Source organism: Talpa occidentalis, unplaced genomic scaffold (genome assembly GCF_014898055.3).
Source record: "Talpa occidentalis isolate TD23 unplaced genomic scaffold, MPIMG_talOcc4v2.1 talOcc4.2, whole genome shotgun sequence".
Taxonomy (NCBI): Eukaryota; Metazoa; Chordata; class Mammalia; order Eulipotyphla; family Talpidae; genus Talpa; species Talpa occidentalis.
This window is the reverse complement of record NW_023602073.1, coordinates 152,765,431-152,791,229: the sequence shown is the minus strand read 5'-3', so window position 1 is coordinate 152,791,229 and position 25,799 is coordinate 152,765,431. Positions and strand designations below refer to the sequence as shown.

At 71.3% G+C, this 25,799-nt stretch overlaps 1 protein-coding gene across 1 annotated transcript in view; it reads right to left on the bottom strand.

Moving 5' to 3' along the window:
• Positions 1-10,173: 10,173 nt before the first annotated feature.
• Positions 10,174-25,799, bottom strand: part of SMOC2 (SPARC related modular calcium binding 2) — a 45,791-nt gene continuing 30,165 nt past the window's right edge. Inside the window, exons 8-13 of the mRNA XM_054697976.1 lie at positions 21,194-21,380; positions 18,749-18,831; positions 13,227-13,326; positions 11,840-12,111; positions 11,724-11,761; positions 10,174-10,374 (exon numbers count right to left, since the gene is read on the bottom strand). Coding sequence (XP_054553951.1) covers positions 10,357-10,374; positions 11,724-11,761; positions 11,840-12,111; positions 13,227-13,326; positions 18,749-18,831; positions 21,194-21,380 — 698 coding nt within the window. The 3' untranslated portion in view covers positions 10,174-10,356. The remainder of the gene's footprint in view (positions 10,375-11,723; positions 11,762-11,839; positions 12,112-13,226; positions 13,327-18,748; positions 18,832-21,193; positions 21,381-25,799) is intronic.

The following is a 25,799-nucleotide window of genomic DNA, read 5'->3' as shown; positions in this document are numbered from 1 at the left end:
GAACACAGGGGGGTGGTGGACGGATGGACAGCGGGGGACAGAAAGACGCCTGGGAGGCGCCGGGGTGGGGCGACGGGGTGGGTGGGGGCTGGGGCGGGGTGGGGGGGTGGGCTGGGGGGTGGATCGAGGAAGGGCCTGTGAGGGAGGGGAGGGACGCGGGGCGTGGACAGGCTCCTGGGCAGTCTCTGGAGACCGGGGCTCGGGCGGGTGTCCTGGCTCCTGCGGGGCCCCCACTCGCCCTGGACCAGCGCCTGTGAAGTGCAGCTCAGGGCAGCAGGCTCTCCGCTGAGGCTTGTCTCTGGCCCTGTTGGCTGAAAGCTGAGGCCGGCGGTCGCCTCGTGTCTCCCGAGCGCCCTGTCCCGGCCACGGCGTGAACAGATGGGGCCAGAGGTGCGTCCCTTCCCGGCGGGCCCCCAGGGCCTGCAGCCTGGAGCGCTGGCCCCTCCTGCGCCCGGGAGCCTCCCGCCGGCCGGCCACCCGCGCCCCACGGCCTCTGCCCTCCGAGTCAGCCTGCGGGCGCCCGCCTGGGGCCCTGGCCCAGCCGGCAGGGGAGCCCCCGTGTCTGTGACCAGCGCGCCTGGACGCCCCGTCCGCCTGAGCGGCTCTCAGAGCGGGGAGCCAGCTCCGGACAGGAGGGCCCTCACGGCCTTCAGGGCCCCCCAGAGTCCCACGGTGGGGGGGGGGGCGCTGAGGGGCCGGAGATCCAGGGTCCCTGCGGACCTGACCAGAACAGCTCGGACACCGGCGCTGAGTGGACGGCAGCCCCAGAGGCCGCAGGACGCACCCAGCACCGGGCCCGCTCGCGTCCCCCGGCCCCCCTCTCGCCCAGGCCGGGGCGCAGCTCCCCCGGACCCGCTGGCCTGCACGGCTGAGCAGGAGGGGTGGGGGGCAGGAGCCCTCCCGCGGGTGCTTGCTTCTCCCCCCGCGTGCCGTGTCCGGGCGAGGAGGGAGCACAGTGGGCCGGGATCTCGGGCCAGGCCCCAGTCTGGGGCGCCCTGTCCACCCCCCCCACCCCCATGGGTGGTCCAGCATGGCCGCAGGAGGTGGGTTGGGGTCCGTGCGGTGTGGTTGTGGGTCGCACCGGAACGTTCCTGTCATCAGCATCGGGGAGCCCCGGCCCCAATGCTGCGCCCCAAGGGGCGCCGGTGGAGGGGCCCGGGTTGGTGCCCCTTGGCCAGCGCCGCCCGCCCTGCACCTGCCCCCCGGCCGGCCGAGCGCAAGCGCGTGGGGCACATGTCAGGCCTCACCCCTCAGCGGGGGCCACACCGCCAGAGCCAGCGCCCCTGGGCCTCCCGTCCGAGCCAGCCCGGCCTCACCAGCTGGCCCAGGCCGGCCGCTGGGCACTCGCTGCTCTTCAAGGCCCCAGCTGGACACTTTGGGTCAGGAGGGGCTGGGGGGGAGGCACCCCGGGGAGTGGGGGGCTCTGCTCCTGCACCAGCTTCTGGTTCATGGGGGTCTCGTTCTCACCTGCCTCAGCCCTGGGCCTGGGGCCCACCGAGCCCCTGCAGCCGGCTCATCCTCCAAGGCCCTTCGCACAGGGCAGCTCAGGCTGGCGTGTTCTGGGGACCCCACGGGGGGGCGGCGGAGCGACACCACAGCCTGGACCTCGTCCTCCCCTCCAGCTTTGGGCTCTGGGTGGCCCTGGTGGGGTGCAGGAGATCCCAGCACCCCTGGCGCCTGCGGCCTCACTGCTGGCCCCGCAGTGGCCTTCCCCACCCCCCGGACCACGGGCGCTGTGGGCCTCGGGTCTGCCCACCTGGGGTCACCGGTGCTGGGAGCCCCTCCAGGAGCAGCCGGCCACACCCCAGTGTTGCTCCTGGCCAGTGTGCGCTCAGGGCCCGCCTGCCGGGGACAGCGGCCTGGGCTGGCCCAGAGTCCCGAGTGTCCCGAGGGTGCGAAGCCGCGGAGGCGGACAAGGCCACCCTCTCCTCCAAATTGTGACGATGCCAAGCGTCGGATTCTCACCCACCCGGCCCTTCCTGCTTGGCCCTGGTTTTAAAAAGTCCCGGGGTCCGGAGGTGAAAGGTCGAGGAGGCCACCCCTCCCGAAGCCTCTTCACTGACGCCCCCTGCGAGTGTCGGGTCCCCACATCCCGATCATAAGGTCGTCTGTCGCGCTGGATAGGGCGGCCCGACACCCGCGGAGCTGCGCCAGGGCCCGGCCTGCTCCTCTCCCGGAGCCCGTGTCCTGCTGGCCTGGCCTCCCGCTCCGGGGGCGTGGGCAGAGCTTGGCCACGGACGGCCTCACCGAGGTGGGGCATGCCCGGCCCCCCCGCCCGCCCCCAGCCAGGCCGGGAGGGGCAGGCGGCCGCGCGTCCCAGCAGCGGTCCTGGGAGGGACCCCCCCGTCCAGGCACGAACCAGAGACGCGGCCTCAGGGCCGTGGGGCCAGGCGGGGAGCTGGCCGGACGCCGCTCCAGGGCCGCCGCAGGCCACGGGCAGGGCCTGGCGGGCCGCGCCGACGGCGGTTCTCTCTGGGTGGCGGAGGCGAGTTAGTTGGATGTCTTCCGTGCACATTCCTGCATTTTCTTAATTCTCTTCAGTAAATATAAATTATATTTATTCGGAATGAAAAGGCAGGAAGCATTATTCCAAAATAAATACAGGTTATTTCCCGGCAGCCACGAGAGGACAGGCCGGGGCGGGGCGAGTGGGCTGGGGGCAGCCGCCGCGGGACGCCTCGGGCCGGGGGCTCCTGGGTTTGGGCCCGGCCCTCGCCCGGGGGCCCGGGTGGCGGCGCCAGAGCGTCAGGGCCAGCCTGGCCGGCGTGGGCTGCTGCCCGCCTGCGCCTCCGCCGCGCCCCCCACCTGCTGGAGGGCACAGCCGCGGGCGTGGATGGGAGGGCCGGCGTGGCCAGGGCAGCGGCCGCGGCCCAGGGACCCTCCTCTCGGCGCCGCCCTCCACCTGCACGCTCAGCGCCCTGAGGCCCCCACCTCCCGCTTCCCAGCGACCTCTCCTCTCTCCAGGGAACAGCCACCCCCATAACCAAGGCCCACCCACTGGGCCCCCGCGGCCCACCAGGACCTGGGAGACAGGGGCACCCGCAGAAGCCACCCCCCCACCCCCCTCCACTTTCTCTCCTTGCTGAGGTCAGGCCCATCTTCCTCCCCACTGGTCACCTTCATGGCACACTGACCAAGGGCCTGGCGCGCCTGCCCCGCTGGACCGCAGCTCCGTGTGGAGCAGACAGCGCTGAGCAGAGGCGGTGACTCCCCGATGCCCGGGCTGGGGCGCGGGACCTGCGAGCTGGCCCCGAGCGGGGAGCTGCCTGGCCAGCGGAGGGCACCGCAGGGGCCAGCGAGGCTTCGGAGAGGGCGGGTCAGCCTCTGAATTCTCAGAAATGGAACATCCAGGGTTCTCGCGTCAGCAAGGCGTGGGCACCCCTGTCCGGGGAGGCCGCGCGGCGGCTGCGGGAGGCGCTGGCCTGGGCTGCCGGCGGGGCACGGGGCGGGGGACTCAGAATATCCGAGGCGGGAAGACCCACCGGCAGAACCGATGGCGACAGCCCCGGCCTCCTCAGAGCCCCGTCTGCTGTGTGGGCACACCTTTCTATGTGGGGTCTCTGCTGTGCCCACCTGAGGCCGCTGCAGGTGGGGGGCGGGCCTCCTCCAGGTGAGGGCAGGGCCTCCTCCAGGTGAGGGGCGGATCTCTTCCAGGTGAGGGGAGGGCCCCCTCCAGGTGAGGGGCAGGTCTCCTCCAGGTGAGGGGCAGGTCTCCTCCAGGTGAGGGGCAGGTCTCCTCCAGGTGAGGGGCAGGTCTCCTCCAGGTGAGGGCAGGGCCTCCTCCAGGTGAGGGGCAGGTCTCCTCCAGGTGAGGGGCAGGTCTCCTCCAGGTGAGGGCAGGGCCTCCTCCAGGTGAGGGGCGGATCTGCTCCAGGTGAGGGGCAGGCCTCCTCAGAGCAGCAGCTGGTCTCTCCACCTCACCATGGGTCTGGGACAAACGGTTCCCAGAGAGCCGGGGCCCTGCCTCGGGGCCTTTGCACCCGCTGCCTGGCACAAGTCCTGTCCGGAGAGGCCCCCCAGCCCTTCTGCCGGGCATCCCCAGTGCCCACTGTGCTGCCTGCAAGTCGGCGGCCTCCCCTGCCCGGTTCGCAGTCCTGAGGGCCGCGTGGACAGTGAGGCCCCGCGTCCTTGGAGGGCCAGAGGCGGCGGGCCTGGGTGCTGCCTCCGAGCATCGGCCCCGGCTGAGAGGCGGGGGGACAGGCCTGGAAGGGGGCGCAGGGGTGGGAGGCTTTTGCTGTCCTGCTTCGGAGAAGGGGGACAGGTGGGGGTGTGGGCTGGACCCCAACCCTCCTCACCGCCTTGGGGGAGAGAGGATTTATTGTGGGTGTCGCGCTGCCCCAGGGATGGGGGCCAGAGCTCTAATTCAGCGTCTGACCTTGGAGGCCCCCGACGTTCCCGGAGCCCTGTTTCTGCACCAGCCCTTTCAAAGCTTATTTTTCTTTAAAATTTAAAATTATTAAAAACAATTTAATGTGAACTCAGGTCCGAGCAGCCAGGCCCAGCCCTGGACGCCGCGCGGGCAGCTCCGTCTGACGCTCGTTGGCGCCTCCGGGGAGACACAACTCCCCAGACAAGGTTTCATGGTTTCATTTTGCAGCATTTTCACAAAATGTTTGACGAAGAAGCCGCAAGGCCCCCGAGCCCGCGCGGACGCAGAGGCGGCCCGGCCTGGCCTTGGCGCGCTGCCCTCGGGAGTGGCCGCCGGCTCCTCGGCCTGAGCCCCGCTCGGCGACTACTCCCGGCGCAGCGAACACCCGGGGCGGCCCTGCGACCCTGGCAGGGACTGGCCTGAGGCGGGGCGGCTTCTGGGGTGGCCTCCAGGGGCGGGGCCTCCAGGGCCTCCAGGGGCGGGGCCTCCAGGGCCTCCAGGGCCTCCAGGGGCGGGGTGTCCAGGGCCTCCAGGGCCTCCAGGGGCGGGGCCTCCAGGGCCTCCAGGGGCGGGGCGTCCAGGGCCTCCAGGGCCTCCAGGGGCGGGGTGTCCAGGGCCTCCAGGGGCGGGGCGTCCAGGGCCTCCAAGGCCTCCAGGGGCGGGGCGTCCAGGGCCTCCAGGGCCTCCAGGGGCGGGGTGTCCAGGGCCTCCAGGGGCGGGGCGTCCAGGGCCTCCAGGGCCTCCAGGGGCGGGGTGTCCAGGGCCTCCAGGGGCGGGGCGTCCAGGGCCTCCAGGGCCTCCAGGGGCGGGGCGTCCAGGGCCTCCAGGGCCTCCAGGGGCGGGGTGTCCAGGGGCTCTAGGGGCGGGGCGTCTGAGACGGGGTGTCCAGGGGTGTCCGGGGTGGGGCTCTGGGACGGGGCGTCCAGGGGCGGGGCATCTGGAATGGGGGACAAAGTGCCCGCGGGTGCAGCCAGCCCTGGGCCGGGACGGCGTCTCAAGCTGGGCCTCGCCGCGTCAGCTCGCCCCACAGTCCCTCCGGGCCTCGGCCCTGCGCTGGCGGCGCGCCTGGCCCTCGTGAGGGCCGCCCCTCTCCATGCCAGAGCGTCCGCGGGCTTCCAGGACGGGGTGTCCCGCGTGTCCACTTGTCCTCTAAGCGGCAGGGAAGCTGCGGGCGCCGGCGCGGTCCCCGGCCCAGCCGCCCTCCCAGGCCAGCTCGCAGCACCGCCCCTCGCCGTTCTCAATGCCATTTTTGGAGTTTTCTGCCTGCCGGGCGTCACGGCCCTGCCTCCGTCCTCATAACAGAAATATTAAGTCACAGCAGCCTCTCCGAGAGGCCCGTAATAATAAACAGGGCAGAGGGCGACCTCGGCCACTGGTAACTTGGTGGCTTGGAGCAGCGGGTGCAGGGGGCAGTGTGGACCCGCGGGGCCGGCGCCGCGCAGGGTCGGGTGGGGGACGTGCTGGGGCCACCTGACCCCGCAAGGGCCCCAAGCACCAGGCCCAGGCCCAGGCGCCAGCCTGCGTCTGGGGATGGGGGGTGTTGAGTCCGAGTTCGGGTTTCAGTGTTGTTTCACTTTTGTGGAAGAACGATCTAGGCCCCGCGGTCACGACGCAGCTGGTGGACCTGGCTGGGGTGGACCTGGCCGGGGTGGACATGACCCGGGTGTCCATGCCCTCTGGGCCCCGGGTGCCCCAGCTCAGGCCTCAGACCCCGCGTCCTCCTGAGCGCCAGAGCAGCCCAGCGCTCCCGCCCGCCGACAGCCTCCCCGGCGCTCACCCCTGGCTTGCTCCTCTTCATGGGACGCCGGGATTTCTGCTGAGAGTGTCAGGCCTTCGCAATCACTTTAAGCGACACCAAGCGGTTCCCGATTCATCACCCAGAAATAAGCCAAGAATGTGCTTTATTGCAGCCCCCGGAGAGAAACAATTGACCTTGCAAACTGCTCTCAGGCCTGTCTTTTACACATTGGCCCTAAAATCCCATGAATTTTCGGAAAACACAGAGTCCTTAAGAAACAAAGAAAACACAAAACAAAGAACAAGAACTGCACGCGCGGAAGAGCTTCGAGATCGCCAGCCAAAGGCTCCCAAGGGCCGTGGGGGCCCGGTGCTTGCGGGCAGCTCTCTGGGGGAGGGCGGAGGGAGGCGTCCTCCCTGCTGGGCCCAGGCGGCCGGAGAGGAGGCCCCGCCGCTCGGCCCCTCTGCGCAGCCCTCGCGGCACCCCGATGGCGGCTGCGGTGTCCGGCGGACCGGGGGAGGCAGGAGGGCAGCTGCCCGTCACCCCGACGCTCGTGCCCAGCTCAGACCCGGGGGCGACGGTGTCCGGTTCGCTCGGAGGGCACAGGAGTGATCGGGCTCCGGCGAGGGGCTCCGGGAAACAAGGCTCAGGCCCCAGAGCCTGGTGGAAGAGGCGGACTCGGGTCTGGAGGCTGCAGCGCAGCCTGTGGGATGAGGACGCTGAAGAGGCGGCGGCGTGGACGGCAGCGGGTGACGTGCCCCGCTCAGGGAGGAGACGCCGTGCCTCTGCCAGGCCCCGGCCCCCGCCCAGGCCCCGATCCTTATCCTTGCGGAAACGTCTGAACGGGGAGCGTTGCGGCATCTGCAGTCCCAACAGTTCTGACTAACTGGGCTCTCAGTCGGGCGCTGTTCAAACAACGCGCTCGGGACGCTGTGTCTCTCAGCGCTGCGCGCGGGAGCTTGAGCTTGAGGTGACTTTTTTTTTTAAAGATTCATTCATTTATTCACACAAGCCCTGGGCACAGTCAGAAGCGCGGGAGGGTGAGAGGATCCACCAGAGCCAGAGCGGGGAGCAGAGCAGGCAGAAGGACCGAAGGACACTGCTGAGGGGAGCAGCGGGCGGCAGGAGAGGTCTGCACGCCATGGGGGACCCTCGCCCGGCGGCCGGGGAGCAGCCGGGGATCGAACCGGCACCGCAGAGGCCCTTGAGGTGACTTTTATACGCGCCCAGAGGTTGCTGTCTCCAGGGGCGGGGGCGGGGGTGCTGCTGAAGTCTGTGTTTACGGCAGGGGCGGGGGCAGGGGTGCAGTGAGCAGGACACTTAGGGGGAGCAGGAGCGGGGCCTGCAGGGGTGGGGGTGGCCTTGGGCCTGGCCTGGCCTCTGACTGTTCTCTTTGGAACTTGGCCCTTCCTCGATGTGTTTGAAGTCAGATGCTGTGACTCGGGAAAGGTCGAGAATGTTGTGAAGACCAAGGCTCTCCCCCTTCACCTGGAGGGCGCCCCGAAGCCAGGACGGGATCAGCTCCTGGGGGGCCCTTCACCTGCTCCTGCAGCGACCGCGCACGCATGCGAGAGCCAAGCCGCCGGGAGCAAGGCTGCCTCGCACGGAGAGGGGCGCCCCTGCACTCCGGCCTTCCTCGGGGACGAAATGTTTGCTCCAGTGAGTAAGTCGGCGGCCCCAGGGAGGCCCCTGTTGGCTCGGTGGGGTTCCCCTCCCCTGGAAACTGTCCCCCAGGACTTGTGCTTTAGGGGCGTGGTACAATCGCTGCAGAGCTCTGGAAGGACCCCCAAAGACGAAGTGGGCCGGCTGGGAGGGCGTTGGGAGGCTGTGTCCACGTTGCACTGGACACGTGCAGGAGGGGGGCCCCGAGTCTTAGCTGTGACCTGGCAGGCGGACAGGTGCCAGGCCCGAGGCGTGTGCTCCGTGCACCCCACTGCCAGGCCGGCCTCAGGCCGCGGTCACAAAGGGAAGTGAGAAAGGTGGAGCCCAGTGTAACCGGAAGACCGGGGTTCGGGGCACCTGTCACCCCCGAATGCCAGCAGAGGCAGGAATTGAATCTTTAAAGTGCACTTTAATCAGCCCCCCGCAACCTGGAAGACGGGGGGCTAATACCCCAAAGGAGCCGCCTTCATGTTTCATGTCCAGCTGCTTTTTATCGTGAGTGGAACAAAGAGCTCAGCAGCGAGCGGCCTTCACCGCTGCCCGGAGAGGCTGCTGTCCAGCCGGGAGCGCCTCGCCCCCCCGCCCTCCTGGCCCGGCCTCGGCTCGTCGCTGCGGGAGGCCGGGCTGCACACGGGCCGGGCTGCCCAGCGCTGCCCCCGCAGCCTCCGACGTGTCCTGTCCTGGGCTGGGAAACGAACTCAGAGCAGACAGGCGCGTGCGGACTCCCGCCGGCCGCTGGGGTCTCCCGCCTCCCCCCCGCCCGGCTGTCTGTCCCTCTGGCAGTGCTGATGTCACCAGTGATGTCTGCACATTTCTCCCGAGAAGCCGGCACCTCTCGCCCGGACGGCTCGCGCCCCGAGAGCGGGCGCCGCGGCGTGACCTCAAGAGCGCGCTCGGGCTGCGGCCGGAGCAGGGAGGCGGCGTCCGCCGCTGAGGAGGGCTGCCCAGCTCTGTGCAGGACGTGGATTTCTGTTTCAGATTTGGAGCCGTCATGCTCCGTGATGGGATCCAGCTGCCCGCCCGGCACCCCCGATGCCACTGGCCCCTCGTGCCTTTGTTCAGGCTGCGCCAGCCGGGGTTGCCCGCGCCTTTCTGCCTGGAACCGAGGCCCCTGGGGCAGTCCCTGGCCGCTGCCCGTCCCCGGCATCCCAGGGCCAGCTCTGTGGCACAGCTGACTCGGGGCCAAGCCCTGCAAGGTCACTGGGACAGCAGAGACCATCCTGTGGGGCGGGGGGGCTCTTCAGAAGGGCAGAGACCCTGGGAGGGACGCCAGCCAAGCGGCCACCACCGCAGCCCCGGGGGCCACGTGGGGAGCCGTGGGGGTGCCCGAGGGAGGCGCACGGGCCTGGAGTGAGGCGGGGGCCGCTGGCCCTGGGGCTGTGCTCAGATAGGGACCTTCTCTGCGTCGTCCCTGCAGCAGCGGCGAGACCGGGCGTCTCCCAAGAGGAGGGTGACCGATGGCAGCCCTGGCCCCTCGCCAACGGGCACAGAGGGTCCCCCGGGGTGCTGCCACCTGCCCACGGAGGGCGGGAGCCAAGCGGCCACAGCAAGGGCCCAGCTCCAGCCTCACTGGCCTCGGGGACGCGGGCCTGGGCTCTGCGCCTTAAACCCCGTGTGCGGCCGGAAGGAGAGGCTGAGGACGGCTTCGGTGACACGTTTCATTTTAATCTAAGAAAAACGATTAACTTCAAAGTTCAGAAATATCAAAGATGAGCCAATAAATTTAAGGTCACAACCGTTTCCTAAACGCGACGTCACACACTCGCTCGTCTGGGGTTCGGCGTTTGCAGTTAAATAAGACGACACCGCGGGAGTGTCCTTCCGAGCCGGAGCCGGTGCCCCCAGACCCGCCCCCAGCGCCTGCCCCCAGCCGCCGGGGGGCCCGAGGCGCGGCCACCAGGTCCAGCTCGGGCGCCCACCTGGCCCCTGCGAGCGCCAGTGCCGGGAGGGGTCTCTGGCAGAGGGGCGGGAGGGGGCACAAGTCCGCGGCCAAGACCAGCACGCGGGCCCGGCCAGGCCTGCTCCGTGACCAGGTGACCTGGGCTTCCTGCGGGGGCCGTGGGCCGTGGGAGGACGGCCAGGTGTGGGAAAGCTGCCCCCGGGGCGCCTGGCCAGCCCCGGGCATCGACCGTCTGTGGGTAGGGACCTCCCAGGTGCCCGCTGGGCCCTGTGGCCTCGGCTGCAGGACGGACCGAGCAGAGCCCGAGACGCAGGAGCAGGCCCGCCGTCGGCCACCGCGTTTGGTCCAGCAGGGCGTCCGGCTCGGGCCCAGTCTGCCGGCTCCAGCGTGCGGGACGCTCAGGCAAGCGACGCGCCCCACGTGGACCCACGCAGTGAGGGGTGGTGGGCCGAGGCCGCGCGGGCGGGCGGGCGGCCAGTGGCTCAGCAGGCCCTGGGCGAGGGTGCGGCCAGCGGCCGACTCCGCGCAGCCCTCGCCCGTCACAGATTGAAACAGTCTGTTTAAATATCGTTTCTACAAAGTGAATTTACATTTAAAGTACAAAGTGCAAATACTATGTTTTTGTTTTTTGGGTTTTTTAATTGCGCTTTGGTGAGGGAGCCTCCCGTGTCCGGCCAGTCCCGGCGCTTAGCCGTGCTTCCTCGGCTGGAAAAGACAAGAGAGAGGCCGCGTTAGGGCAGGGCCCCCGCAGGCCTCACCCCGACTCGCCCGAGGCGCCCCGAGCCGGGAGGTCCGCGGAGGGGGGCCCTCGGCTCGGCCAGGAGCCTGCGGGTGCCGGCGTCTGCCTCCCGTGCGAGGACCGAGCGCGGAGGCGTCCCGGACACGCCGTGGCTTCAGCCTGTGACTCGGCGGCGGTTTCTGACAGTCCAGCTTCTGCGGCGGACTTGACGGCGCAGCCGCCCCATCCACCCCACCTGCTCCCCGGCCTCCGGGACGCGGCGCCGAGGGCCTGCGCGGCCGGGTCGGCGGGACCTGGCGCCTTCTCTGCTGGGCAGTGACTGAGGATGAAGGGTCTTCCCGCCTGAGTTGTCTGAGGCCACCGGCGCGGCCATCAGGGCCCCGGCTGCGCCCCGGCGGGTACAGCGGCCACAGCTGCGGCGCCGGAGGCTTCGGGCTGCGGTTCCTACCCCAGAGGGGGGCCGGCGGAGGGGCTGGCGGGCGAGAGGGGCGAGACGCCGCCTTGGGCCCGGAGGTGAGGAAACCGCGTCCGGCCCACGGTGAGGAGAAGGCCGGGCTGGCTCCCCGGGCGCCCCAGACCCGGGAGGGCAGGGGGCCTCACTCCGTCCAGGCTGCTCTGTCCTCGCTCCGGAGTCCGTGGTCCCCAGGACGGGGCGCCCGGCGGGCCTGCGCTGCAGCCACGGGGGATGGCGGCCCTGTGCCTCCTGCCCGCCTCAGCCAGGATGGGCTGCGGCTCCTCGGGCCCCCGGGCGGCAGGAGGGGCCCCGTGCGCGGAAAAGGCAAACCACCAGCGTTTGCTGAACAAGGAGAACGTCCCGCGTCCTCCCAGAGAGAGGGCCGCGCCCGTCGCAGGCGGCACTGCCCCAGGCCCGCGTGCTCCGGGCGGCCGCGTCTGTCCCGGGAGGACCCCGCAGCCCGCACCGGCCCGGCGGGTGTGGAGAGACTCGGCGGCGCGAGCTCGGTCGAGGCCTGGAGCAGCTGGCCCGGCTGGGAGGCTGCGGGGACAGGGGTCGAGGCCGGCCCCGCCAGATGCGCGGCCGAGGCGGCTGGGGAGGCCTTCACGCCGCCGCGCCCACAACCGAGGGCGCAGACACTCTCTCGCCAGTCAGACGACGGCCGGGCCTGCAGACGCACGGGGTCCCCCGCAAGGGCCCAACGGCCGAGAGGCCCACGAGGCCCGGCGCGGGCCAGGGCGTGGCCGCAGCTCTGCCCAGCGGGCTCTGGCCTTCTGGGGGCCGAGGGACGGCACCGGCCGAGCCGGATCCTCGGCCGCCTGGGAGTGGCTGCAGTTTGTTCGGCAGGACAGACGCACTCACCTGTCTGCTGGCCGCGCCGTCCGTGCTGCCTCGGGGGGCTGCGGTGGGGAGAGGGGTTAGAGCGAGCGCTGGCCGCTGGGGGGCGGGGCGGCCGGGGAGGGCAGGGCGGGGCTCACCCGGGTGCTTGCGGCTGCCCGCCCTGCCCTCCCTGGCGACGCCCAGGCAGCCGGTCAGCTCCGCCAGCGCGATGGCCTTGTCGCCGTCGGCGTCACAGTACTCCACGAACTTCTTCACGCACTTCTTGGGCTTTGATTTCTTCCGCAGGAACCTCTTGAAGGGCTTGATCTCCTTCTTGCCGATGTCGCCGCTGGAGTTCTTGTCCAGCAGCCTGAAATACCAGTGGACCACCCTCTCCTCCAGCGTGTGGCTGGGGTCGGGCTCGGAAAGCCTGCAAGGACACCGGCGTGAGGGCCCCGCGGGCCGCCGCCGAGCCGCGGCCATCACCGCTCTAGACACGGGCTTTCAAAGTAAGTTCTAGAAAGGGATCAGGAGAACGCGGCCAACCCGCTCCACGGCGCCCACGGCACGGCGGGGCTCTGTGTGCCGACCACGCGCCGGCCAAGCCCGTGAGGACAAAGCCCTGTCCAGAGCCTGTGCCGGGGGGGCAGGGCCTCCCAGCGACGCCCCTGGACGGGTCCCTGGGGCTGAAAAGATGCAACTTGAAGAAAGAAGGAACGACCCCCGGAAGACCTGGGCTCGGCAGCCCTTGGCAGTGTCCGCCCCTGCCAGGCAGCGTCCACTAGGAGGAGACTGGCCTGCCTGGACTTCCCGCCCCCTGCGCCCCCCGGCGGCTGCAGGACCCCAGGGGCAGCCCCGGCCCAGGACTCGGCTCCCTCGCGACCTCCAGGGGCCGCTGCCTCACAGCTCGGGGTGAGCGCGACCCCCGAGTGGAGCGCGGACTCTGGAAAGGCCCCTTTACCCGCCCACTTCCCTCTCCTCCCTGCGCGCCCCCGTCAGCCCCAGGGGCTCTAAGCCCCTGGCCCGGGAGAGGCGGCCTGGCCAGGGCCAGCGCTCAGGACGGGCCCCGCAGAGGCGTCCCTCAAAGTAAAGAGGCAGCAGCTGCTGGTTCTGGGGGCGGCCTCGAGAGCCCTCACGCCAGAGCGCGTCCGCCGGCCAGGACCCCAGGAGCCGCGTGGACACCGGGGCCCGCCCGGGCCGGCGGGTGTGAGGGCACGTTCTGCACGACCCACGCGCCTCTCGAAGCATTTCCTGGCTGAGTCCAGTCGGAGGCTTTAAAAAGCGATTCCAGAGCGCGAAGCGCTGCCCTCCTGCCCCCGCCGCCCTCCAGAGGTGCCCCGCAGACCCCGGCCGGCCCCGCGACCCCTCCCAGGGCTGGGGCCGCGTTGGCAGCGAAGCCGGCTACCAAGCCCGCGGCCGGCGCGGCAGCTCCCCGGTCCACGCTCCCGAGGCCGCAGTCCGTGTCAGCCGCGGTCTGGGCAGCCGGCGGCCCTGGAGGTCCCTGTCCGGCCCGCCGACCCCCGCTGTCCGGGAGGGGCCGCCCACCTGCCGGAGGCCGCGGGGTCGGAGACGGCGTGCACCATGTCCGTGGACAGCGCGTCCAGAACGCTCGTGAGAAACTCGTTCTTTTTGGCTCCAGGACAACCTGAAAAATAAAGTGCGTGTTTCCCAGGACTCGGGGTCACGGGTGCCCCGGGACAGGAAGGGGGTGCTCCCGTGGGGGGCCCCTGACCAGGGCAAGGGGCGTGAGTGGGGGGGACCGGGCGCAGGGGGCGGGGTCGGGGCGGGGGACAGGGCCCGGGCGGGGAGGTGGGGTGGGGGTGCGGGCCTGGGCGCGCCAGCGTGGGGGACTCGCGAGCGGGGCGCAGCGGGGCCAGGCAGCGAGCGGCAGCGCCAGGGGCCGGGATTCAGGAGCCGGACCCGCCACCGCGAGACCGGGGCGCTGTCACGGAAGCCCAACTGCCACCCCTAACCCTCGCCTGCGCTCCGGGCGCCCCGCCGCTGGCCCCTGTGCTGCCCGCCTGCCAGGGCCGGGAGGGGAGCACGCAGGGCGGCGGGAGCGCCGGGGTCTCCTGCGGCCTGTGCTCGCGGCCAAGCCCTTCCCCGGCCGGGCCTGCGCGGCTCCGGCTCCCCGGCCTGACTCTCGGTCTCCGCTGCCGCCCGGGGGTCCCGCTGGTGAACACCCGCAGGGGAGCAGCGGGAGCCGGCTGTGCTCCGACAGGAGCAGGTCGAGGGGCCGCAGCCCTCGCGGGCTTCTCAGGAAACAGGCGGTCTGGTCGCGCCGGGGCCGGCGGGGGTTTGGGCCGCAGGCGCCTGGGGGCTCTGCGGGGCTCTGGCCCAGGGGCGCCTTCTGTGCCGGGAGCCGCCCCGCCCCGGGCTCTCCACCGGACGGCCCCGGGCCGGCCTCCCCGCTGCCCCCCGAGGCCAGCCCCGCGTGAGCACGACCGGCAGACGGGGTGCCGAGGACAGGGGCCCGGGGCCGACCTCGCCGCCGCCCGCTCTCGCCCTCCCCCGGCTCTCGCGGCGACACTGAGATTTGGGGGTTTCCTTCCTTTGCAAACTGCGTTGAGTTTTATCGGGACAACAGTGGTTTACAGCACTGCACACAACTCGGGGTACAGGCGCGCCCCCCGCGGCTCGTGTGGGTGCACGGCACCGGCCCGAGTCAGCTGCCTGGTCTGCTCCGATGCGGCTCCCCCGCCCCTTTGTCCCCCGTCCCCAGCCCCCCGTCCCGTTCCCCACCCCCCGCCCCCCGCCCCCCGCCCCGTCCCCGTCCCACTGGCGTGTGCCACACGAGGGATGCCTGATTTTGTTTCGATTTCTCAAAATACCACAACTGGAAGCACCCACCGCCCGCAAGTCCACCCCCAGGCAGCCATTCAAAGGACGGGAAACGCTACCCAAAGGCCCCTGTGCCCCCAAGTCCCCTGCGGGAGACCAGGACCGGGGCGCGGGGGAGGCGGGACACCACGAGCCGCCACAGGAGGAGCCTTTGCCCCGGGGAGCACGGGGCGGGGGGCGGGTGCCGCGGAGCACCCCGGGCTGGAGGAAGCAGGCGCAGCTCGCGCCCAACTCTCCCAGGAGCCCCGCACAGCAGAGGGAGCAGAACCCGCACAGCCAGGCGCCGGGAAGGGGCTGCCCCGGGAGGCCGCGAGGCCAGTGCGGGTGAGGCTGGGGTTCCGCGCGGCCAGAGCCCGGCCCCGAGTCGCCCAAGTCCCTGCCACCATCAGACCTGGGGGATTTCGACCAGAGAGGAGTCAAGGAGGGGCCCCAGCCTAGGAGAACGGGCCCCCCACGGGCACCTGGACGCGGCAGCCCGGGTCAGCCATCCCCGGTGCAGGGCGAAGGCCAAGCTGGGCGCTCCAGAGCGTCCTCCCAGATGCAGTGGACACAGAAGCTGCTGGTCACAAACGCTTTCTGGGGCACCCACGGGGCAGCGTGGCCTTGGGGCTGAAGTCTGGCCCAGAGAGCCACCTCACTCCTCAGCTCTGGGGGTCCAGAAGCCGGGGCCCTTCCTAGGACAGGCAGGCTGCTGCGGCCACACAGGTCCCCAGCGCAGCCTGGCCCGCGGCCCGCACAGCGTCCAGTCCAGCCAGGCTGCGCTTCTGCAAAGCCACGGCGAGGGGCCGGCGTCTCCGCCGCCCAGGCCTGTCCCCCGCGGTGTCCGAGGGCAAATGCAAATCCCTGCAGCCCGCGTGGGCACAGGAGCTCCCCCGAAGGGTGGGTGCGGCCCTGCCGTGCAGTGTGGGAGCCGGAGCCCCGGGAGATGACCGCCAGCTTGGCACCAGGACGGGGGGGACAAGCCCAGGACAGCCTCCTGCTGCCGGCCCGCACTGCCCACATCCAGGCCTGGGAGCGGAGCCTGGAAAACCTCCCCGACACCCTCAGCCCCAGCCAGCCCCCGAGAAACCCAGCGCCCTGCGCCTGGACACCACCCTCCCCGCTCCCCTTTCAGCTCAGCTGACCTGCGGTGCCCCCGCCCCCCACCCAGGGCCACCCCTCGCCCACCGTCCACCAGAAAGTCAGGCCCCCAAGGCCGCACTGCCGGCTCGGGCCCGGCGCTAGGTTCGTCGCGGCCTGTGCCCGGGAGGGCGGTCGCAGGCACAGGACCAGCCAGACGCGGGGCCCGCGGTCACGGCCTCTGCATGGGGCTGTCTCGGGGGCCGAGGGCTCACAGCAGCCCTGGAGGCGGTGGCGGCCTGTGCCCCCCCGTGGCCCTGCTCATCGCCTCCCGGCAGAGGCCCCCGGCACCTCTGGGTCTGAGCCTGGTGTGGACCTAAACCCGAGGCCGCAGGCGAGCTGGCCGGGGCCTGCACACAGGAGCTGGGGGGCGGGGGGGTTGGGGGGTTGGGGGGCCGGCCCTGCCCATCGCGGACATACATGCAAAGAGAACTCATGGAGAGGCTCCGGGCGACATCCCCCGGGCGGACCCCAAAGCCCAACGCCCCCCCCAGGGGCTGGGAGGACACAGGCCTGGGCCTGATGGGGCCCCCGTCATGCTGAACGCGGCCGCCTCGGCCGGCTCGGGCTGGGCTTGGGTTCGGGTTCAGCCGGGAGGTCTGCGGCCGTGCGCGCCTGTGAGGAGCCGGGGCGGCGCTGGCCCTGGGCGTGAGCCAGGAGACAGGCGGGCAGGCGTCTGCTCCGCTTCCGGCGGGCGGCCTACGTGGTGAGTCAGGTGGCCGCGCCCTGGGCCCCAGGATAGCTGAGCCCTCACCTCAGGGCACCCCCATCCCCACTCAGCCACGGAGAACCCACGGAGAAAATGAGGCCCAACGTGGCAGAAAGTGAAGCATCGGCCAAGGGCAGAGGCCGTGGGCCGCAGCCAGGCCAAGTGGACGGCCTTGGCTGGGGACGCTGGCGTGGGGATGGGGACACGGGCCGGGGCTCGGGAGAGGGCTTGGCGCCCAGGGCCTTGAAGGCCGCTCCCACCCGCAGGGCGGGGTCCGGGCCGACCGAAGCCGGGACCCCCCAGGGAGCCGACGAGGAGAGGCTCCAAGTCCTCCGAGCCGCAAGCCCAGCGCTCGCCGGCCAGGGGCCGCACAGTCGCCGGCTGGAGCCCGGAGACCCCGCTGCAACCGGAAGCGGAGCTTTGCCAGAAGAAGGTGATCCTCTGCGGCGTCAAGAGCCTGCAGGCCGCTCACTGCTGCGCTTTGGGAAACAGATTTCTCCCCGCAGCCAAGGGCGACCTCTGTTCTGCGGCTATTTTAAGACCTGCTTGTTTTTCCCTTATAAGGAGAATTATCTCCCCAAATCAAGATGATTAAGAGCCGTACCAGAACACGCGCCTGTAACCGCGGAGCCTGCCGCTGCCAGAGAGGAGTCTGGGGCTGGGGCTCCGTGGGGGGCAGCGAGGAGGGGCCTGGGTGAGGGCGGCCGCCTGTGCCGGGGCCACCTGCGCCGGGGCCGTCCCTCGGGGGGCCGCCTCTGCGGGGCCAGACCTCACCCCCACAGGCTCTGAGCCGCGGCCTGCGAGCGGGCACCCGCTGGGAGCTGCGGGCCCTGCTCCCGGTCACTTGCACTACAGGGCCGCGCGGCGTCCCCCGCTGCCGGAGGTGCCGTGCGCAGGGGAGGGGCCCCTTCCCCAGCAGCCCGGCTGTGCCCAGCGGCGCCCACGTGGGCCCGCAGGTGCAGAGGTGCTGATCCTCAATCATCGCTGCTCCAGCGTGGATGGAGCTGGGCCCCAGCCCAAGCGCTTCCCCGCGCACCCCAGGAGGCCTCGCCCACCCTGAGGAGCGGAGCCTGCGGCCGGCACGTCAACTGCAGGGCCGAGCTGCTGCGGAGGACGCGGGGCTGGGCGGCGGGACAGACGGAGCAGACGGGGCACGGGGACAGGTGGAGACGGGCGGGACGGGCGTGGGTGGGGGCGGGAATGGCCGAGCTCGGCCACGTGGCAGAGCGCCCTTCCCACGGTGCCAGGAAGAGCCTTTCGCCTCAGAGGCAAGAGTTGGGGGGGAGGGTGCGGGGAGCCCCCCCAGGCCCGGGGCAGGCAGCGTGGCAGAGACACCAGCCCCAAGGCCCCCCGCCCCGCTCCCTGCCCCTCCTGCGCCGTCTCTCTGTCCCTCACACCACGTGGACACAGACGCCGCCGCCCGTGGACCCCTAACCACAGGGACACCTGCAGAGAACGGCCACACGACAGGCGCTGCCAGGGCCCAGGGCCGCGGAGGAGACACCGCGTGGCCACAGAGCTGCGGGGCGCGGGTGGGGCCACGCCCTCGCGGCAGGACAGGGCCGGGGCCTCTGCCCCTGGGGCTTCTGCTGACCAGGTCGGGTCAGGGATGGCCGGGGACACCCCACGGCCTGCCCCCCAGTTCACAAACGTTTACGCCTTCACGTTGCAGAACCACGGTCCTCTCCGCAGTAACACGCGAGTAACACGGAGACCGGAGGCTGCCCTCAGCGGGAATCCCCGGGTCCCGTGGGAGGCCCAGGACCAAGGCTCTCCGGGAAGGACTGGACAGCGCGTCCCGGGGCCCTGGACTAACGGTGCCCAACCGGGAGACGCCTCCCCAAAAGGACACTCGCAGGGAGCCCAGGAACACGGCGCGCTGGGGCCTGGGGCCGAGCCGAGCCTGCTTGCTCCTGGGTCTCAGGAGGCCCCAGCCTGGGCCACCTCGGCCCCGCCCCGCCCCACCCGGGGTCCCCCCAGGCCCTCCCCACCCTGCCCACATCCTGCCCCCGCCCTGCCCCCGCCCCGCCCCCTCCCACGCCCCAGGCCCTCCCCGCCCTGCCTGGACCCTGCCCACGCCCCACCCGTGCCCCGCCCCGGGGGGCCTTACAGGTCCAGAGCCCGCAGAGGCCACGTCCACCTGGGGGTCAGCGCGTGGGCCCGGACGCAGGCCGTGCCGCAGAGCCCCCGCGGTCTCTGGTCACCGGCCGGGCCCGCCGCTCTGGGCAGCACGCGGGCCTTTCCAGGGAGCCCGCGGGGTGGGGGCCGCACGGAGTGAGTCTGGGCTGCCGACACGGGGCCGTGCGCCCTGGCCGTCCTGGCCTGCACAGCCCGGGCCTCAGCCCGCTCGGGGCCCGCCTGCGGGGAGGGCGCCCTGCGGGTGCAGGGGGGCGCTCACCTTGCAGCTGGCGGCCCTTGTACAGGTCCCGGGGCTTGCTGGGGTGGGCCCTGGCCGTGTGGTCGCACTTGGGCTGCTCGTACCTGCGGGCGGACAGAGCGGTCAGGGCGGGCGGCGCGGCCCGAGGCCCCGCAGTGTCTGGGACAGGCCCTGGCCCCCGGCCGGGAGGAGGGGCGCGGGACCCCTCCCCGCCAGGGAGGACCAGCCTCTCAGAGCCACGCCCAGGCTCTCCCCAAGGCGGGCTCTCGTGGCCACAGGAAGCCACAGCCTTTCTCATGGCGACCCCACCACGGTCCTGTGGGGACGGTCCCGCAGGCCCCTGGGGCAGGCCCGGACTCTCGGGTCCAGGACGCGCGCTGCGGGCTCCGGCCCAGGCCCACGAGCAGCCGCGGCCGCGGACGCCTGCTGGACCCGCCCAGGCACCGCCTCTGAGCCCGGTGGGCACTGGCGCCCAGGACGCCGCGGGTTGGTCGGGGCATCCCGCGGCCTCAGACACCAGAGCCGCCGCCCGCACCTCCCTCAGCCCCGCTGGGGACTGTGCAGGACAAAGGGGGGGCAGTTGGGGCCCGGGGGCTGGGGCGGGACACAGCTGGGGGCGGGCGGGGGCGGCGGCAGCCTGGCTGGAGGGCCACGAGGCCCGGCCCCTCCTCGCCCGGTTTTCCCTCCCACTCTGGAAGAGAGAGGGTCTTCCTCGGGGAGACTCGCCCCGTCACCCACTGCTGACTGGTCTCCCCACCATCAAACACGGGCACACTCTCCCCACAGGAGCGCTCCTCTGGGCCCAGGGGGCGTCTGAGGGAGGGCGGGGCTGCGCGGGGCCCCCACTGTCCCTCACAGGCCGGCGGCTCTGCCTGGACAGCAGGCGCGGAGGGGGTGAGGCCGGCACCCCACACGCCCTCCTCTCCCAGCGGGTGCGCCGGCGGGGGGCCCGGGGGCTCCGTGGACCCCGCACTGGCCCAGCCCGGGCGGGAAGCAGGACGGGGCCGCGGCGGCCTCCAGGGCTCCGGCCAACGCCCGCCCGGGTGGGGACAGGGACTGGCGCCCCCTCAGCCAAGGGCCCACGGGGCGGCTGCTGGGCCAGAGGAGCACTGTGGAGCCCGGACGAGGGGCCGGGGCTCTGCGGGGCGCGTGGCCACGGCGCCTGGCCAGGACAAGGACAGCAGCGAGGACACCAGCGGGGGGACCGGGTCCTCAGAGGGGGCGCCCAGCCGCGGCCCCACTGCCAGGACAGTGGCCGCCCCGGGGGAGGACGCGCGGCCCCAGCCCCGGTGGGCCACGCCCGGGTCCAGCAGCCAGACCTAGGGACCCCTCCAGGACACCTCCCGCCTCTCCCAACATCCTCCGGACGTGGCCAAGTCAGCACCTCCGTCCCCCCGGCCCCGACTCCCTCCCCGGCTCTGCCTCCCGACCCCGAGGCCACCGCGCCACCCGCTTGCCCCTCTGCTCACGGCCCCAGACCCCGCGGCGCCTGCGGAGCCTCAGCCCAGAATCCCAGACGCGCGAGGCGGCCGCACCACGTCCATGCGCCGCCCACAGCAGCTGGACGCTGGGCGTGTCCGCCCTGAAGGGAGGCTCTCGGCTCCCCTTTGCCCTCCCTGACCCCGCGTGTTGCCCCACTCCACGTGCTCACACTCCCTCCAGGGCGCCCTCCACCAGCCGCCGCGGCCCCGCCCCCACCCCTCGCCCGCACCCCACACTGCCCCGCGCCTCTTCCCCCACAGCCTGCGTGGCCCCGGGGTGCCTGCTCCTCCCAGCACAGCCCCGGGGCGGCTCGGCCCGCAGGTGCCTCTCAGAGGCCTGCTGGGGACACCCCAGCCAGCCAGGGTAGGGGTCCAGGCCCGCCCAGGCCTCCAGGGACCAGCGCCCCAGGCATCCCCAGGCCGGGCCCAGACGTGGCCTGGATGCCGCCTGCACCTCGGGCCGGGCCAGCGCGGCCTCCTCTAGATCCCGCAGGCCGCACCGGCCCCTCCAGGGAGCTGACCCAGGGGTCAGGAAGGGCCGGCCCAGGAAAGGCGGAGGCAGCGGGCAGGCTCCCACACGCAGGCGGCTTGGTGTGAACTGGCGCAAGAAGGAATTGCCACCCGGTGTGGTCACCCACCCCTAGACCCAGGGGCAGGGCAGGACATGACCGCCAAGCTGGCCAAATGGGGCCAGTGAGGGCTCCCTGGGCCTGAGGCCCAGAGCAGCGTCTTTCATTAAGGGGGAGCTGTGTCCCGGCCACTTGCGGGCTCAGGGGCGACGCTGCCCAAGGCCTTGGGCCCAGCCCCTCACCAGCCCTCACTGCCCCCACCCGTCACTGCCCCCTGGTGGCCGTTACAGGGACAGTGTCCATGGCACTCACCTCTGGGGCACGGCCGGGAGCGGGGTGGCCTTGTGCTCACGGGACCGGGGGGCTGGTGGGCCCGCCTGCGCTGCCCGGCCTCTGGCCCACAAGGACGCGCTCACCTGGTGGAGGTGCCGGGGATGGGGCGTCCGGTGTCCACCAGGACGCACCAGCAGTAGCCGGTGGACGGGTGGCACTGCACCGGCTTGTAGAGGCCACCGTGGGCGCACTCGGGGATCACCACGTCGTCGCTCCGGGGCTGCCGGGCCTCCTCCAGGGCGGACTGCTGCTCCTGGTCACACGAGGACGCTGGGGGAAGGCAGCGGATGAGCTGCGGCCAGCCAGCGCCACCGTCGGGGGCAGGCCGCGGGCCCTGTTGGGTCAGAGCCCCGGGCGACACCCGCACAGGCTCCCGATGGCCCCCAGGGACAGGCGGGGACGGCCACGTGCCCTCCCAAGCCAGCCATGTGGCCGGGGCAGCACACGGTCCATCCTGGTGAGCCCTGCCCCCCCCCACCCGGCATCTCTCCTGGACCTCACCCGCCGGGGCCGCCCCTGGGTGGGCCCGCAGGTCCCCTTCTGCAGGGGCGCAGCCCAGTGGTCGACATGGAGACTGACCCTGGCCCGGGGAGGACACATGGAGGAGCCGCATGTCGGCCGCCTCGCCCTGAGCGCCGCCGTGCACCCCTAACAGCGGCTCCTGACGTCAAGGCGTGCGCATTCGTGGCCAGCTCAGCTGCTTCTTGGGGTTACACAGAATCTCTGCGTGCCCCTCTGGGGACGCCCCAGACGGCCGAGTGTTCAGACGGCGGGTGTGTGCGCATGCATGTGGGCATGGGCGCGACCCCAAGGGGCGGCGGGCCCTCAAGCTGACGACGCCGGGACAGCCCTTGAGGACAAAGCAGCACGCCTGCTACGAGGCCCCAGGCCTGAGGAAGCCGCCTCGGAGGACACACTCGGCCTGGGCGCCGAGGATGGAGGGCCGGGGAGCAGCCCCCCAGGAGACAATGGCCCCGGCCTCGGCAAGTCAACGCAAGGAGCCATGTGCGCTTCCAGCCAAACCCCCGGCCCCAGCGTGTCCCACCCACGGCCCCCTGTCCACCACCGGGAGCGTGGCCCAGGCTGGCCATTCCACTCAGGAAGGCAGAGTGACAGAAACTGGCTTTGCAGCAAGAGGGCTCCCCCAGGACCCCCTCCCTGCTCCCGAGCGAGACACCTGGGCTGCCTCCACCTGGGTCAGCTCCACCCATACCTGTCCACCTCCACCCGCCCACCGCCGCCTACCACCACCTGTGCAACCTCTGCTGGTGCCGGTGCCACCTCCACCCGTCCACCTCCACCCACCGCCACCCGTGCCAACTCCTGTGCCCGACACAGAGAGCAGAGAAGTGCCCTTCTGTGAGTGAGAGCAGCTCTCGAAGGCCCTGCCTCAGGCCCGCACGCACACACACAGGCCCCACACACTCACGTGCAACGCACTCTGCGGGGACCCCGCACGGTCGAGCTGTGGCTCGCGACTTGTGGTCCCGGCAGAAGGACGCTGCAGAGACGCTGTGAGCTCCAGTGAACAGGAAGGGGAGGGCAGACGTGCCTCGCGAGAAGCTGACGCAGAACCTCAATGCAGAACCCCCAAATCCAGGCCAGACTGAATAGGCCTGTGCTGTGCACCCCCAGAATTCAAGTGTGAGCCCAACTGTGAACTGTGTTCAGCGAAAGGGCTTTAGGGCGACTGTGGCTGCAGGGCCAGGGCGGGGCCCTGAGGGAGGCCGGAGCCGGGGAGGAGGCTGCAGCCGCCTGTGCGCCCAGAGGGCCCTGGAGGCCGAGGGCTGAGTGTCCAGAGGGGGTTTCTGAAAAAGACCGCAGCCCGGAGCCCCAGCCGCGAGCACTGCCTGGGGACACCCCCATGGCAACGCGCACCCCGAAACAAGGCCGATTTCAGTAAACGCGTGATTTGCGCTTTTCTTTCACAGCATTTCCTCCTTCGAGAAGTGACTGCACCGACTCAACAGCTGGGCACGGGCCTGGGGCTCGCCTGGCGGGCCTGGCAGGCGCAGGGGAGGGGAGGGCCGGGCGCTGCCCGCACAGCCGGCCGCTGCGCCTCTGACGCCCGGGCAGGGCCGAGTGCCAGAGCCGGCCCGCGGGGCCACAGCCTCCTCCCGGGGGGTGGACGCTGCTGAGGACCGAGCAGGGGCAGCGGGGAGCGGGCAGTGGGCGCTGGACGTGTGCCCAGGGTGGGATGGGGCCGGCGGGCGCGCCCGGCCTTGGCTCTCTCGCAGGGCCCTCCAGAAACTCGGTGTTTCAATTCACACAAGTGTATAATTACAAGAAAAATTAAAATGTGCCCCAGACCTTGCTGATAATGGTTACCACATGCTCGCGGCCGCGCTCAGATGTGAACATAAACAAAATCAGAGCCGCGGCTGCAAACGCAGCTCCAGGTCCCTCCAGAGCTCCCGGCGCGGAGGAGGGGCGGCGGCGGGCGCGGCCGAGCGGCCCGGGCAGAGCAGGCCAGAGCGGCTGCCTGCGTGCGGCACGTCCGGCTGCGGGCACGGGGCCCTCGAGTCCACCCGGGGGGCCACAGCCGACGGGGACACGGCTGTGGGCGGGGTCACAGGCCCGAGGTGGGGCGTGGGCGGGTGTGTGGGGAGAGGGGTGGGGTGGCTGCAGCGTCCTCGGGGCAGAGGCCGGGCCGGGACGTGCTCCAGACCCGCCACGCAGGGCGTCAGGCGCTGGGTCCTGCGGCGTCAGCTGTCAGGCGGCCTCCCCCCCCGTCCAGCATCTCCAAAGCCGCGTGCACGCCCCGGCCCCTCAGGGACAGTCCTCCCTGTACCTGCAGGGCCCAGTCCACTCAGGGCAGACGCCGGGAGACGCGGGCACGGGCCTGGCGGGCAGCTCCTGGTGGCCAGCGAGGGGCTGAAGCTCAGAGGGGATGGCCCAGGGACTCCGGCGGGGCCGTGTCAGCCCCGGGGAGGGAGGGCAGTGCAGCGACAGGTCCTGGGCCTCAGCCCTCCGGGTGGGGACACCCCTGTTCCCCAGCAGTGCCCCGAAGTTGCCCAGCAGTGCCCCAGCAGTGCCCCAGCAGTGCCCCAGCATTGCCTCGAGATTCAGCTCTCTTGGGCCACCCCCGACCCAGGTTAAGGGGTGTTGCTCTGTTCTCGGGCTCCAGAGGCCCCTTCACCACTTCTCACTGCTGCGGCCACCACGTCCCTCTGGTCACCCACGCTGTGTCAGGCCAGCCGGGCGCCAGCCCCCCCAGTCCCAGAGAGGCGCCTCATCCAGCCCCGGCCTGCGGCGGGCACCAGCCTCGGCCGCTGGACTCAGCCCCGGGCCGAGCCCTGCTCAGCGACTCCGCAAAGGTCACTCGAGAGTGACCGGATCCGCCGAGGCCTGAGGACACCTGGCGCGGGCCCGTGGGCCCCAGTCCTCGGCCACCGACCTTCTCGCTTCCGTTGCTGCTGCCTGGCCTCGCCCTGAAGTGCCGCCCCCGGTCACCCCACCAGTGTGAACACTGAGCCCAAGAACGGGGTGTTTGAAATGAAAACCCTCCTTTCCAGTTCAGCGAGGCGGCGTGATTTCGGCAGCTGATTGATATTTAGACGACAAACCTTCACGGCCTGTTTCCAAGCGGCCATTTGACTGACTTTACTATTTTGATCTCTCCAAGTGCCCCAACCTTGAGCGCTGAGGGAGCCACTTGCCACCTTGATGCTTGTGCAATCGCATGTACGCTTGAAAGAAGGGATAAAAGGGAAATAATATTTTCAAACTTGGAAATGAAGAAGGGAAATATAATTGGTCTTATTTTTCCCCGGGGAAGGCAATTTACTGTGATTTAAAGCAGAATCAAAAGATAATTATCTTTTGGCACAAATTTTAATGTGTGCAATAAAACAAAAACTATTGACCCTGGGTAAAGCAGAAAAATGTTTCCACTGAGGGCCCATAAAAGTGGGGGCGGGGCGCGGAGCCTGGGCAGAGCCCTGGGCGGCGCAGAAGGGGTGGGAGGCGTCTCCCCGGGAGGGCGCACAGGCTGCGGGTGGGCGCAGGGCGGGCGCGTGTCCCAGGCGGACGCAGGCGCCAGCTCTCCGGGCCCCACACTGTCCCGGGCCCCACAGGGGGCTGGAAGCGTGGCCGCTCCAGGGAGAGGGGACCCACAGCCCCGCCAACTCCGGGTCTGGACAGCTGCGCGGCCAGGCCGGCACCGCCCACGCAGAGCGCACTTCCCCGCGCCCGGGAAGCCAGCGGGCGCCAGTCCCGCCTGGTCCCCACGCCCTAGCCAGGGCTGCCCGCCTTGTCCAGGGCACCGTGGCCTTGGGAGGGGCGCAGTGAGGGCGGTGGGGAGGGGCGACCCGTCTATCCCAGACCCACAGGTGTCCCACCCCCCCACTGCCAGCCATGCAGGGCGGCCCAGGGGGCACCCCAGCTTTCTCCATCCAGACCCCGGGTTGCCAGCGCCCCAGTGTCCTGCATGGGGCGGGGGTCAGTGTACCCAGGGGGCACTGCCAAGACCCAGCCCACCACACAGGAGGCTGCCGGGAGCCTGGCTCCCCAGGGCTCCACAGCTCCTCGGAGAAGCCCTGGAGGCGACCCTGAGCCCGAGGGCCTGCCGTCTCTGCCCTTGGCGCCCCTGGACTTCAAATCTCAGGCCTGGCCTGGAGAGCCTGGCCCTTTCCCCTCAAACATTGTGAGAGTCCCCAGTGTAGGTCGACCCCACAAACGTCAAAAGCT